The 15,449-nt window shown below is 37.3% G+C and overlaps 1 protein-coding gene across 4 annotated transcripts in view; it reads right to left on the bottom strand.

Annotated features, from left to right (window-relative positions):
- The window catches only part of NUP205 (nucleoporin 205), a 93,415-nt gene that overhangs the window by 63,466 nt on the left and 14,500 nt on the right, over window positions 1-15,449 (bottom strand). For all 4 annotated transcript variants that reach the window (XR_014266812.1, XR_014266813.1, XR_014266814.1 and 1 more), the window contains exons 6-12: window positions 14,998-15,226; window positions 13,609-13,773; window positions 8,273-8,448; window positions 5,490-5,606; window positions 5,170-5,307; window positions 3,153-3,303; window positions 1,898-2,103 (exon numbers count right to left, since the gene is read on the bottom strand). Coding sequence is in view for 1 of the 4 variants with exons in the window: in XM_082472848.1 (XP_082328974.1) it covers window positions 1,898-2,103; window positions 3,153-3,303; window positions 5,170-5,307; window positions 5,490-5,606; window positions 8,273-8,448; window positions 13,609-13,773; window positions 14,998-15,226 (1,182 nt within the window). In the remaining 3 variants the exon portion in view is untranslated. The remainder of the gene's footprint in view (window positions 1-1,897; window positions 2,104-3,152; window positions 3,304-5,169; window positions 5,308-5,489; window positions 5,607-8,272; window positions 8,449-13,608; window positions 13,774-14,997; window positions 15,227-15,449) is intronic.

The following is a 15,449-nucleotide window of genomic DNA, read 5'->3' as shown; positions in this document are numbered from 1 at the left end:
CATTTTAATTCAACAAGAAATAATTAACAGGGCTTCCCTGGTGGCGCAGTGGTTGAGAATCTGCCTGTTAATGCAGGGGACACGGGTTCGAGCCCTGGTCTGGGAAGATCCCACATGCCGTGGAGCAACTGGGCCCGTGAGCGCGTCTGGAGCCTGTGCTCCGCAACAAGAGAGGCCACGATAGTGAGAGGCCCGCGCACCGCGATGAAGAGTGGCCGCCGCTCGCCGCAACTAGAGAAAGCCCTCGCACAGAAACGAAGACCCAACGCAGCCAAAAATAAATAAGTAAATAAAATTTAAAAAAAAGAAAGAATTACAAACTTTATGTTTCGACCTTTAATACTATTTAGCATTACTTTAAAAACCAGTAAGTTAGAAGACACTCTTCCTATCCTTCGGAGAGAATGTCAGATTAAGGAACTTAGCTTTGCTCTAGTGAACAAAAGAAACAACTAGAAGAGCAAATGGGACCTAATTAAACTTAAAAGCTTTTGCACAGTATAGGAAACCCTCGACAAAACGAAGACTACCTACTGAATGGGAGAAAATATTTGTAAATGATATGACCAATAAGGGGTTAATATCCAAAATATATATACAGCTCACACAACTCAACATCACAAAAACAAACAACACGACTAAAAATGGGCAGAAGTCCTGAAAAGACACTTCTCCAAAAATGACATGCAGATGGCCAACAGGCACATGAAAAGATGCTCAACGTCACTAATCATCAGGGAAATGCAAATCAAAACCACAGTGAGATACCACCTCACACCTGTCAGAATGACTATCATCAAAAATAACACAAAGGGGCTTCCCTGGTGGCGCAGTGGTTGAGAATCTGCCTGCCAATGCAGGGGACACGGGTTCGAGCCCTGGTCTGGGAAGATCCCACATGCCGCGAAGCGACTAAGCCCGTGAGCCACAATTGCTGAGCCTGCGCGTCTGGAGCCTGTGCTCCGCAACGGGAGAGGCCACGATAGTGAGAGGCCCGTGCACCGCGATGAAGAGTGGCCCCCACTTGCCGCAACTAGAGAAAGCCCTCACACAGAAACGAAGACCCAACACAGCCATAAATAAATAAATAAATAAATAAAATAAATTAAAAAAAAATAACACAAAGGCGAGAATATGGAGAAAAGGAAACTCTCCTACACTGTTGGTGGGAATGTAAACTGTGCAGCCACCGTGGAAAACAGTATGGAGGGTTCTCAAAAAACTAAAAACAGAACTACCATATGACCCCGCAATTCTACTCCTGGGTATATACCTGAAAAAAACAAAAACACTAATTTGAAAAGATACAAGCACCCCAACGTTCATAGCAGCATTACTTACAATTGCCAAGATACGGAAGCAACCTAACTGTCCATCAAAAGATAAATGGATTAAGAAGATATGATAGATATATAGATATAGATATAGATATAGATATGAGAAAAAATATTCAGTAAATAAATTTTCTTTTTAATTAAAAATACTCTTTATGTGTATATATATATATGTATATACACAAGAACCTATATATCCACACCTATGCTAGGAAACCTTCTAGAAGGATGTGTATCCAACAGCTCATTCTTATTTGCCCTTCTGATTATTTTCTTTCAGGCTTAGGCTATTATTTTCATACACACTTATGGCAGTAAGCAGGGGCTACCAGAACTATACCCTCTAAAGGTGAAGAAACAAAGAACTTAGGAACAGAATAGCATAAAATACTAACCACAAAAAAAAAAAAAAAAAAAAAAAACACAGAACACCAAATATATATGCTAAATTTATCACTCATAAACTTTAAGCATTATAAGGAAACTTGGGGGCTCCTTACAATGCCACTGTGCTAGAACACAAATAAAGTTACATTCTCACATGCTGTGGGTGGGTTACCTACCCAAGTAATGATGGTAGATGTGAGCTGTAAAAAAGCAATCAACCCGTCCTGCTCCTTCTGGGTGATGCCACGTGAAGGAAGGTGACGGTACTGGACACTATCAGCACTCGGAAGATCCTTCCGGAGGTGTTCATGGTAAAGCATCAAGGAGTGAAAGAAATGTTCCCAGGAAACAGGACTGCCGCCTGCCCCCTGAATATTTTCAACTGTAAAGAAACACAACACAGCACAGAATTTCCTTTCAATATTGTCTAAGCATTTGCTTGGAAATGGAGGAAGAAAATAAATTTAAAACAGTAAACTTTGTTTGCCTTTGTCCTAGATAAGCTGTGTGTTGAAAATGGGTTAGACACCTTCTGTAAACTAAACTCTGGATCAATTTATCCCTGGGACTAAAACTGGGTGGTGCCCATGTAATGCAAACGTAAATTACTTTGGATGTCAGTTACCTACTTCGAATCCAGGACAGTACTCTGTGTTGTCACGTAACTATACAGGGCTGCTTTTCCCATGAGTAGTTCCCAAATGTTGAGCTTAAATTAAATTCCCAAAGAGAGAGAGAACTACAATATAGATTTGCAAATTACAGTACTCTATTACATACCAAGCACTGAGAGCAAAAGCCTAGCAGATAAGACAAGGAAGCCTTGACAGAATAGTCAAAACACAGGTCTTGGAGCCAGGCAGATCTCAGTTCCAATCATGGCTTCCCTGTGACTCGTGACCTTCGGTAAATTACTTAACTTTGCTAAACCTCAGTTTCCTCACATGTAAAAACGAAAGTAATAATATCTACCTGACAGAGTGTTTAATAAATATTTCTTTCTCTTCCCTTTTGCACTATTTTTGGTGTAACCAGACTCAAGTCTGAAAATTAAGTGAGGAAATTGGGAGAGGGTTGAGAGAAAAACTGTAAGAACAGAAATTTAGAAAATAAGGACTTATGAAGATAAAGAAATCAAACTTACGTAGCAAAGGTGTATATTTTGCTTTGAGCACCAGATGTGTTCTTAAAAATGTATATTAATTCTCATTTCTTAAACTGAACTGTATTTTATAAAGCAAATGGAAACTCTCCAGTCTGTGAGACCATAATCAAAGCATCGCCATACATAAAGCCAGCAGTGGGCTTCTCTCTGTTATAAAAATAACGTATACGCCCAGTAGAACCTAGCACATATAACCAATATGCTTTAATAGGTAGAAGGATACTGAATGTCACAACAAACTTAGACAACATCTAGATTTTTCTTACCATGACTGCTACCATTGACTTTGAGTAGACTAAAACAGTAGTGGGCACACTGGGGCCCATTGGCCAATCCCTGGAGCATTTTCAAATACGGAATATAAATAGTTGGAGGCAACAGGTCACCCATTTGCCTAACAAACTTTGACAAGACAACCTGAAATAGGGAAAAACCAACAGTTTACATAAAGCATACCTTAACTTTAAGCCAACATGGACTAGCTAATAAAGACTACATATGAACTAAAATGAATTAAGTACTCTCATTTAACTCCCCACCCAAGACAAAATAATCTGGTATTCTATTTATGAAAAACTGCATTTTCAAGTTTGTCATTAGCAATTTAATGCAATTATAGAATATCTTTGTGAACATAAAGTACATTTTTAAAAACATCTTAATATAACAAAACATAAGACTACTCACATTCTAAATATGTAAAACAATTGAAGAAATTTACTCATTTAAAATTAACTAGCAAATTCAAAGGTACACTTAGAACCCAGAGTTCCTAAATCCCAGTCAAATTTAGTATGAAGATCTAGGAACCCTAAAGAACTTTTTATAGTAACCTAAACATATTCTGTTTTGTGTTCTGGCCAATACATGTTCCTACGCTCCTGTTCTCTAAGTCCACTTCTTAGATTTCTCTTTTCTCTTGCTTATACCTTAAATCTATTATCAACAACTAAACATATTATTCAGACTAATTAGTTGGAACTCAGAACCAAAAATGTTACAGATCTCTGGAAATTATTGTTAAATCTGTTAGGTATAACAATTTTATGATTATACAGAAAAATATCCTTATTTTTAAGAGATACTAACTTAACCAATAGAGGTGAAAGGTCATGCTGCCTATCATTTACTTTAAAATAACCCAGCAAAATAAAAGCAGTAGAAATAACAAGAGTGGAAGTGAACATGGCAAGATGTTAACAGCTATTAAATTAAGATGTTGGGGAATTCCCTGGTGGTCCAGTGGTTAAGACTCCATGCTCTCACTGCTGAGGGCCTGGGTTCAATCCCTGGTTGGGGAACCAAGGGACCACAAGTCACAAGGCCAAAAAAAAAAAGAAATTCTTCTGGGGAAATTCCCTGGCAGTCCAGTGGTTAGGACTCCACCCTTCTACTGCAGGGGGCACGGGTTCGATCCCTGGGAACTAAGATCCCACATACCGCAACGCAGTCAATAAATAAATGATTAAATGGAAAGGGGCATTTGCTGTAAAAAATAATAAAAATAAATTAAGATGTTGGGTGTTTATTGTAATTATTCTCTCTTCCATATGTTTGAAAATTTTCATAATGGAAATTTTTTTAAATATTTAATTAGTTTTAATAAACCCTTCTCCAAAACTTTTTAAATGGAAAAAAGTGAAACAATAAATGTAAGAAATACAGTTAAAAAGAGGGGGGTCCTGATCTTAGACTCTAGCATAAATGAAAATTGTATATGGCATGAAAACATCTAGAACAGAAAATCCCAAAGAGATGAAGACAGATAGGGCAATCCATCTGATTTGCTGCTGCACAGCGTCCTTTAGTTACTACAGGATAGAAAATGGACTTTCTCCTACATTATCTACTGACTCATAGGCATTCTGTCATTAATTATAACTTCTAAGCCTTTTTCCTGCAGTATTTTTACCTCTCCTATCTTCCTCAACTTGCTAAGAATGATGTATATTCTTTGTCATGCCTATAGAGGACAGAGTAAGTTAATAAATACTAATTAAATCCAAGTAAGTGACTCATAAAGAAACTAGACAATTTTCTGTGTCTAGTGCTCCGATGCATAGCTAGTATCTAATAAAAGGCTGACTATATAAACTCCAAAATGATCAGATCAATTTAAGAGTTTCAATTTCCTTAAATAAAAGGAAAAAATATAAATGTCTAAAGGTTACAATAGTGTTCATTTGCATGAACAGCAATAACAGCAGGAAATACCATTTTTCATGTTTTTAAGATTTCCAGTTACCATCCCAGAGTACAAAAGTAGAAAAACTAGGAGCTCACCTGGCGCTGAGGGGGTCGTTGATGAGCTACCCCAAGGTAAGAACCCAGGATAGTGGAAGTCTGAAGAGGCTCTGAGGGACACCAGTATTCTAGTGCAAGCTCCAAATTAAAAGGATTCTTTTTATACAGCTCACCAATCTGCAAACAGTAAACAAAGACTATGGGAAAATGCCTGTAACTCAAAAATTACTTTTAAATAAAAATTTACATTTTTATTGAATTCACTTGCATATTTAAGATATTAGATCTGAAATTTTCCAAAGGTAGGGAAAAAATAACGGAGAGAGAGAGATGATAGTCCATCCAATATAACAACTTACCAAGAGCATTAATTGTTCCAGATCCCTTCTAAGTGAAATGGGGGGTTCGTTGCCCATCTGCATACTCATGTGAATCATTCGAGCATCTTCATCTGCCCGATTCCTCAACTGCTTCACCTATTAAATTTATTATATAGTTTATATGTAAATTTATTATATGGGTTAATAATAATGAAATCAGAAAATCAGGCAACTGCCTAAAAGTGATTACATAAAAGAAAAATATTGTTTAAATATCTATTCCACTTTAATAATGTGAAGAAATATGCTAGGAATTTTACTGCAATATTATTAACCATAATTTATAATATCTTAAAACTTCAATGCATTTTCCACTACAGATAAGTTAATTTTAACTAAAGTGTTTCTCAATTACTGACATTTTGCATAGGATACTTCTTCACTAGGCTGGATGATTCTAAACATTACAGGACATTTAGCATCCCTGGTACTACCTACTAACTACTTATACCACCACTATAGTCATGTAATGAGCAAAACTAGCTCCCCAAACATTCGCTAATTAAATAATGTACTTGTAAATAACTCAGCAATCAAAGAAGTCTCAAGGAAAATTACAAAATACATTAAATAGAATAAAAATGAAAACACAACATATCAAACTTTGTGTGACCCAGTTAAAACAAAAATCACAGTTAAATTTATAACATTAAATGCCTATAGTAGAAAAAAATAAAGGTTTCAAATCAATAATCTAAGCTTCTGTGGTAAAAAACTGAAATGATTGGGGCAAATTAAAACCCAAGCAGAGAGGAAAAAAGTAATAAAAGCAGAAATCAATAACAGTGAAAGAAAATATAAGAAAATCAACAAAGCCAAAGGCTGGCTCACTGGAGAGATCAATGAGATTGATAAATCTCTAGCCGGGTTAAGAAAAAAGGGAGAAGACACAAATTAACCAATATTAGGGATGAAAGAAGAAACATCACTACAGATCATACAGACATAAAAAGTATGATATTAGGAATATTAGGAATAACTTTATGCCAATCGATTTGATAACTGGAATGAAACAAATTCACTGACAGACACAAACCTTCAAAGCTCATTTAAGAAGACATAGATAACCTAAATAGTACTATATCTATTAACAAAATTCTAGTGTCCCAAAATTGTGTGAATAAGTTCATTGTGTACCCTATCCAAACCATATATGACTTTGTTTATTCAAACTCCTCTCAGCCTTTATCTTTCCAGATGACCACTATCTTTCCATAGTAAAAGTCCCTTCTGGACTAATAACTAGGAAAAAGTTAAAGCCTTAACCCTTTCTAAGGCTTCATTTCCACAAATGTAAAATGAAAGAATTTCTTCCTATTCCAAAATTCTATGATGTTAATCTACCACATCCTTCAAGGCTGATGAGGTCTCAAGTTACCTGTTAAACACTCCTTGACTATTCCAGTCCTGAGTGAGCTATCCTTAGCCTAAGAAATCCACTGTAATTTACTGTCTATACCTGTCATTTACTTACTGTTACTACCTGTATTTTTCTGTGTATATCTCATTTCTCCAACTAGACACCAGGGGTCCCCAACCCCCAGGCCGTGGACCAGCAGTGGTCCATGGCCTGTTAGGAACCGGGCCGCACAGCAGGAGGTGAGCAGCAGGCAAGCAGTGAAGCTTCATCTGCCGCTCCCCATCGCTCGCGTTACCGCCTGAACCATCCCCCCCAACCCCCTCCCCCGGCTCCCGTGGAAAAATTATCTTCCACGAAACCAGTCCCTGGTGCCAAAAAGGTTGGGGACCGCTGAACTAGACTATATATTCTTTGCTGGCAGGGAATCAATCCCCTACTTATTTGTTTTCTTCACAATTCCTAGCATGGCTACCTGGAATACAGGAGAAACTCAATGAACACTTGATTCATTATATCATGAGTAAGCACTTCATTCCTTGTTTGCTACCATTCTGGGTAGTTTTTCCATTTGCCTTATGTTTTTCAGTAGGTATGATATCAGAACTGCACATCGATATTACAAGTGTAGACCCTTCGGGTGCTTTTTTTATGCACACACACACAAAAGGCAGTTTTATAGGACTTTACCCCCTCCTTTACTTCCTGCCACCACTCTGATGGCTTCCTTGGCACAAAATGGCACACAGAACATATGCTATGTAGGAACTATCTAAAATGGCTCTAAGAATTCCTTTTTAGATCAAGGTTATAGCTTGAGCACTTTATTCAAATGTAACTTCACTAAACGTGGGCAGGGCCCCTGGGCCCTGTTATTAAGAGAAAAAAAAAGAAAGAAAAAAGGCAACCTTTGCATTAGTTTCTTAAACCCATTACTTTACCCGTATCTATGTGGAGGTCTATTTATACACTATAATTAAGAGTCTAAACTATTATCTATGAAACTATAAAACTGGAGATTCTCCACTATACCTCTTCCAAATCATGCATAAAAGGCATTAAATAAGACAACCTTCGCACTGATTCTCCAGGGTAGCATGAAGTTAATAATTTTCTCCCCACAGAAGCATTTTCATTTGCCCATTATTTTCTCATTACAAACCATTCTCAACATCAAATATTTCTTCCTTTTAGCTTGTTCTCAGTTAATGGGTCTTACATTATTTCATTTTCATGAATCACAAACTAATTCACAAGCTGTAACATAACAACTACTGCCAAATATTAGTCTACAGTAAAAGATTTTATTAGTTTCCAAAACATAAAGTTAGTTAATTAGTCAATTTTAAATTATTTTATAAAATTCTTCTACTACTTTTTACTCATCTTACATTATTACACTTACCTTCATTGGCATAAGTGCCAGGAAATCTGTAATGAGATTATGGATTCTACGAATATAAAATTCCTCCTGATAGAAGTTTTCTGACACCACTACAGATTCAGTGAGGAACAGGAAAACACTGTCTGCAATTGCGAGCTCTGCCATTGCTTCATCTGCTTCTGTGAATTCAGCCAGAGCTAGGAACATATTTAGAAAAACAGCACATGGAGGAAAAATTACTAAACTAGATTATAATATCTCAAAATATTCTGCTGATGGTTCAAAATTCAGATCTCTTCTCAACCTTCTAACATGTTCTGTACACAAAATAAGACAGTGTGTAACTGTAATTGACTCACAAACCCCAAAGAACTACAGAAAAAGTACATTAGAAAATCATCTACTCTTCACAATAACATCGAGAGTGATAAAAAAATTACTTAAGGGACTTCCCTGGTGGCTCAGTGGTTAAGAATCCGCCTGCCAATTTAGGGGACATAGGTTTGAGCCCTGGTCGGGGAAGATCCCACATGCCGCGGAGGGACTAAGCCCGTGCGCCACAACTACTGAGCCTGTGCTCTAGAGCCTGCAAGCCACAACTACTGAGCCCGCGTGCCACAGCTACTGAAGCCTGCGCGCCTAGAGCCCGTGCTCCACAACAAGAGAAGCCACCGCAGTGAGAAGCCCCTGCACCACAATGAAGACTAGCCCCCGCTCACCACAATTAGAGAAAGCCCACGCACAGCAACGAAGGCCCAACGCAGCCAAAAATGAATAAATAAATAAATATATATATTTTTTTAATTACTAGGTAATTTTATGATAATCTGTCTTTGAAAAAGAAATGTTAAATAGCTTATTCTGCTTCACTGTCATAGAGACCAAATACATTCTGTTACTTAAAGTACACTTTCAATGCCTTGAAAAGGGTCAGGAATAGATATAAACCAGGATAGTCTCAACCAGAGGAAAAGAGATTGGTTGTTTTTTTTCTTTTTTTGTTTATGTGTTGTTTTGCATTTTGAAATAAAGTCTGTATATCTACCCATATCATACAAACTCCTTGAGAACAAAATAGTTTCTTAATTCTTTATTACTACTAACAGTAATGATTACTAAAATTATTAATTATTAATATTAATTAAATATTAATAACAATAACTAGTTCCAAGCCTTCACTTGAATTCAGAAATACTGGAATTAAGAACTATTTCTTTTTTTCTTTTTTTTTAATAAATTTATTTATTTATTTTTGGCTGTGTTAGGTCTTCGTTTCCGTGCAAGGGCTTTCTCCAGTTGCGGCGAGCGGGGGCTACTCTTCATCGCGGTGCGCGGGCTTCTCACTGTCGCGGCCTCTCCTGTTGCGGAGCACAGGCTCCAGACGCGCAGGCTCAGTAGTTGTGGCTCACGGGCTTAGTTGTTCCGTGGCATGTGGGATCTTCCCAGACCAGGGCTCGAACCCGTGCCCCCTGCACTGGCAGGCAGATTCTTAACCACTGCACCACCAGGGAAGCCTACTTACTTGAAGACTACTTACTTAGGTAATAAAGCACACTAATATCTTAATGTAAATTGAGTTTTGTTGTCTCAAAACAGTATATAAAAATTTTAATCAGTTTAGTAAAATTCAAAACACATTTTTTATAAAATAATGTAATAAACATGTTTTATAAAATGTCCAGAAGTCTACAAAAAGAGTAGGAACTAATTTTTCAAAATTCACATCTTTGTTAAAACTCGTCTGGATTATTTCAAGAAACGACCATTTCTGGGCTTCCCTGGTGGTGCAGTGGTTGAGAATCTGCCTGCCAATGCAGGGGACACGGGTTCGAGCCCTGGTCTGGGAAGATCCCACATGCCGCGGAGCAACTGGGCCCGTGAGCCACAATTACTGAGCCTGTGCGTCTGGAGCCTGTGCTCCGCAATAACAGAGGCCGCGATAGTGAGAGGTCCGCGCACTGCGATGAAGAGTGGCCCCCGCTTGCCACAACTAGAGAAAGCCCTCGCACAGAAACGAAGACCCAACACAGCCATAAAAAAAAAAAAAAAAAAAAAAAATTCAAATTCTCCAGGGAATTCCCCTCTCAATTGCTGTATTAGTTAGGGTAACACTAGCTGCAAAAACAAACAAACCCAAAATAATAAAACAGCTCAAACACAATAGAATTTAAAAAAAAAAAAAAAAAAAGAAACGACCATTTCTGCAATATAAGCTATTCATCTTTTCTAGTAATATTTAAAATATAAATTAACAGATAAAAATGTATACTTTAAAATGTTCATTATAGCGAATTCTCTGGTGGCTCAGTAGTTAGGATTCCGCACTTTCACTGCCGAGGGCTTGGGTTCAATCCCTGGTCAGGAAACTAAGATACCACAAGCCATGCAGCACAGCCAAAAAAAAAAAAAAATTCATTATAATACCCCTAATTTCAAAGATTATAAGAGGGTATGAGCATGTAAAACTAAAGAGATTAAGTAGCCAAAGATCTAGGACTTGAAACTAGGTCTGGATTCCTATTCTTATCTAGTGAAGTATATAGTATTTTCTCCTGTGCCTCTCAAGATTAGGCCAATGGTACAGTAATTTACAGTATATGAATTTGATTAACTATCACATAGCTACTTAAAAGTATACAGTAATTTTATGCCAGAAAAGTACTGAAATAAGACTTGTAAATGAATAAGAGGTGTAGTTGAGAAACAGAATTTGTACATATCTGTAAATGTCTAATTCACCATCTACCAGCTTTAACATAAAAAAATACTAGGCCAGGGACTTCCCTGGTGGCTCAGTGGTTAAGAATCCACCTGCCAATGCAGGGGACATGGGTTCGAGCCCTGGTCCAGGAAGATCCCACATGCCGTGGAGTAACTAAGCCTGTGCACCACAACTACTGAGCCCGCGTGCCACAATTACTGAAGCCCATGCGCCCAGAGCCCATGTTCCACAAGAGAAGCCACCGCAATGAGAAGCCTGCACACCACAGCAAAGAGTAGCTCCCACTACCCAAAACTAGAGAAAGCCCATGCACAGCAACGAAAACCCAATGCAGCTAAAAATAAATAAAGAAATAAATTTATTTATTAAAAAAAGTTAATAATACTTGGCCAAAGAAAAACTTGTAACACAAAAAGAGCTTTCCATAAGCAGTCTTGAGGGAAAAAAACGGAGCTGGAGGAATCAGACTCCCTGACTTCAGACTATACTACAAAGCTACAGTAATCAAGATAATATGGTACAGGCACAAAAAAAGAAATATAGATCAATGGAACAGGATAGAAAGCCCAGAGAGAAACCCATGCACCTACGATCAACTAATCTATGACAAAGGAGGCAAAGATATACAATGGAGAAAAGACAGTCTCTTCAATAAGTGGTGCTGGGAAAACTGGACAGCTACATGTAAAAGAATGAAATTAGAACACTCCCTAATACCATACACAAAAATAAACTCAAAATGGATTAGAGACCTAAATGTAAGACGAGACACTATAAAACTCTTAGAGGAAAACATAGGAAGAACACTCTATGACATAAATCACAGCAAGATCCTTTTTGATCCACCTCCTAGAGTAATGGAAATAAAAACAAAAATAAACAAATGGGACCTAATGAAACTTCAAAGCTTTTGCAAAGCAAAGGAGGCTACAAACAAGACGAAAAGACAACCCTCAGAATGGGAGAAAATATTTGCAAACGAATCAACAAACAAAGGATTAATCTCCAAAATATATAAACAGCTCATGCAGCTCAATATTAAAGAAACAAACAACCCAATCCAAAAATGTGCAGAAGACCTAAATAGACATTTCTCCAAAGAAGACAGACAGATGGCCAAGAAGCACATGAAAAGCTGCTCAACATCACTAATAATTAGAGAAATGCAAATCAAAACTACAGTGAGGTATCACCTCACACCAATTAGAATGGGCATCATCAAAAAATCTACAAACGACAAATGCTGGAGAGGGTGTGGAGAAAAGGGAACCTCTTGCACTGTTGGTGGGAATGTAAATTGATACAGCCACTATGGAGAACAGTATGGAGGTTCCTTAAAAAACTAAAAATAGAATTACCATATGACCCAGCAATCCCACTACTGGGCGTATACCCAGAGAAAACCCTAATTCAAAAAGACACATGCACCCCAATGTTCACTGCAGCACTATTTACAATAGCCAGGTCATGGAAGCAACTTAAATGCCCATCGACAGACAAATGGATAAAGAAGATGTGGTACATATATACAAAGGAGTATTACTCAGCCATAAAAAGGAACAAAACTGGGTAATTTGTAGAGATGTGTATGGATCTAGAGACTGTCATACAAGGGAAGTAAGTCAGAAAGAGAAAAACAAATATCGTATATTAACGCATATATGTGGAACCTAGAAGAATGGTACAGATGAACCAGTTTGCAGGGCAGATATAGAGACAGACGTAGAGAACAAACGTATGGACACCAAAAAGGGAAACTGGCGGGGGGGTGGTGGTGGTGGGATGAATTGGGAGATATGGATTGACATATATACACTAATATGTATAAAATAGATAACTAATAAGAACCTGCTGTAGAAAAAATAAATAAAATAAATTTCAAAAATTAAAAAAAAAAAATCTTTCCACAGCCCACTTGGGAACAGCATGAGACTAGAGAACAAAATGTTCTGGAATCATACAATTGATAAGATACTGGAATCTGCTGACACTCTAAGACTAGGAAACATTGACATGGACTGTAAGCGTTAATAAAACCTTTCCAGATTTACCCTAAAAACCTACAGAAGTGACAATTTTGGGGGCTTCAAATGACAACAAAAGCACAGTTCTCACCCTGTTAGAGTAAACCACTATGAGTATGATAATTACATGAACGTAAACAGCAGAAGAGGATATGCTATAGTGGATAACAGATTGTTAGAAGTCAGATTCCCCATCCATTATTGATTGAACCAAATATCACCTAATATACTGTATTTTAAAATAATAGTAGTTTTTAATCTGACACAATGTGAGAAAAATTAGTCTGTCTGTGAACAAAACCAAAAAGAAAAATGCAAAAAAAATACTGTTACACTGTCATTTCAAATTTAAAACTCTTAAGGAAAAAAAGAAGCTAAAAGAGAATTGTCACTGGCTGCAAGAAAGGGAAAAAATTTTTCAAATAATTTCTTTTGGGAGACAAGAAAAAAGGAAAAGATCTGTATTTCACAATACAAAATTTCATTTACCACAACTCTAGGTATCTTCCTAGGCTCATGCTTATACATGTTAAAGATAACACCTTTTCTGAAATGCCGTTAAATGTTGATATGTCATTTCCTCATAACAAAATGACCTACAGTCAGTTTACCTGTCACATCAGGGAGCTGAGATATCCCCCTCAACGCCAGTGCCCAGGCAAGTCTCACAGTGGCTTGCAGCCCCGGCAGTTTCCAAGGCTGTGAGTCTTGAAGACGAGAGTGAATTGTTGCAATATATTGTCTCTCTGTCAACAGTGGAAGTTGATGAATCATATCTGAAAACAAAAATAGACAACTATACCAAAGTACAGAAATTTTTACTTTTGATATACAGGAATGTCTAAGAATCAGAAAGTCAGAGTATTCCCATCAAAAAATTATGACTAATTATAATTAATGTTTGAAATAATAAGTATACTACCATAAAAACAGACTACATCTACTTAATTCTGTGATTCATTTCATTCAATACAGGAAATCTGACCAATGCATTAACTGGCAGCATTCCTATATGAGAAGCACAGGTACTGCTTGTTATGTGGCACACAATGTACTATGTGACAATTTGACTGGAGGTAAGGGGTAGTTGTATTTTAAATAAGCCTTTTGTAATGGCTAAGGATGATCACCAAAGAGGAGTGGGAAATGTCTGGTCTCCTCACATACCTAACGAAAGGAGACGGGGATGATACAGTCAAAAGCAGACAGCGGACAACTGTTGGAATAATTATAAATATTTATGACATTAAATGGCAATAAGCTTCCTTTGTGGGAATCATTTTTGAGATCCTCGGTTCTAAGCAGTAACTGTTTACAAGGTTACCAAGAGAAATTTTATCTACTTCACAGAAAAAAAAAGTCAAAGATAATATATTACTAAAAATTATAGTGATCCTCCCTTAGAATGAAAGGTTTAAAATGTGAATAGTAAAGAAACAAGCAAGTAGGGGGACTTCCCTGGTGGCACAGTGGTTAAGACTCCACGCTCCCAATGCGGGGGGCCCAGGTTCAATCCTTGGCCAGGGAACTAGATCCCACATGCATGCCGCAACTAAGAGTTTGCATGCCACAACTAAGGAACGGGTGAGCCACAACTAAGCAGCCCACCTGCCACAACTAAGGAGTCCACGTGCCGCAACTAAGGAGCCCACCTGCCGCAACTAAGACCTGGCACAACCAAATAAATTAATTAATTAAAAAAAAAAAACAAAAAACAAGCAAGTAAATTAGGCATGCCTAACTCAACAAACATATACTGCAAATCCTTTAGCACTTTCCCATTCCAAAACCTCAAGATAACGGAAATATCTAACGGGGCTGCAATTACTTTAAAAATGTGATCTTATACCTAAATATTCAAATATGGATGAATTACACACAAAGGAATAAAATATACTATTTTTACCTTAGTTGTTAAAAAATCACCCTTCTTAAATGTTATCTCCACAATTAAATCTGATTTTTGAAATAAATGTATTAATAGGTACAAAATCCAATACCATCACGTTCCTCTGTGCTTTGTTCTATAAAACTGATATCAAAGCAGTACAGAAGTGCCATAAGAAGAGCCAGATTCACTGCATCCAACGAGCCATTAGCCTCAACAGTCACTCTTTCCAAATGTCCAATAAGGAGCAGAGTGTCATCTTTGCCTAAAGGTGATTGGCAAGCCCAGGCAAAAAGGCTTTCTGCCAGAGACTGCCTGCACTCCTTGATGAGATCAGAAACCTAGAAATAAAGATGAATGATTATCGGTATAAATAAATTACACTGAAGCCTGATCTTATTCCAAAATGTAAACTATCTATCATAAAGGTGAACTATATAAATGTATCTGAATCCATAAGTGACCCTAAAATCTCACCTCTGCAATTCTGAACAAACCCTATGGTTAATTCCTCATTCTTAAGTCCCAACCTCCTCTATAGGACAATCAAATTTTTAAAGGCCT

Source organism: Balaenoptera physalus (assembly GCF_965194825.1).
Source record: "Balaenoptera physalus genome assembly, chromosome: 8".
Lineage (NCBI taxonomy): Eukaryota > Metazoa > Chordata > Mammalia > Artiodactyla > Balaenopteridae > Balaenoptera > Balaenoptera physalus.
The sequence above is the reverse complement of the archived record's forward strand: the minus strand, read 5'-3'. Positions and strand labels throughout refer to the sequence as shown.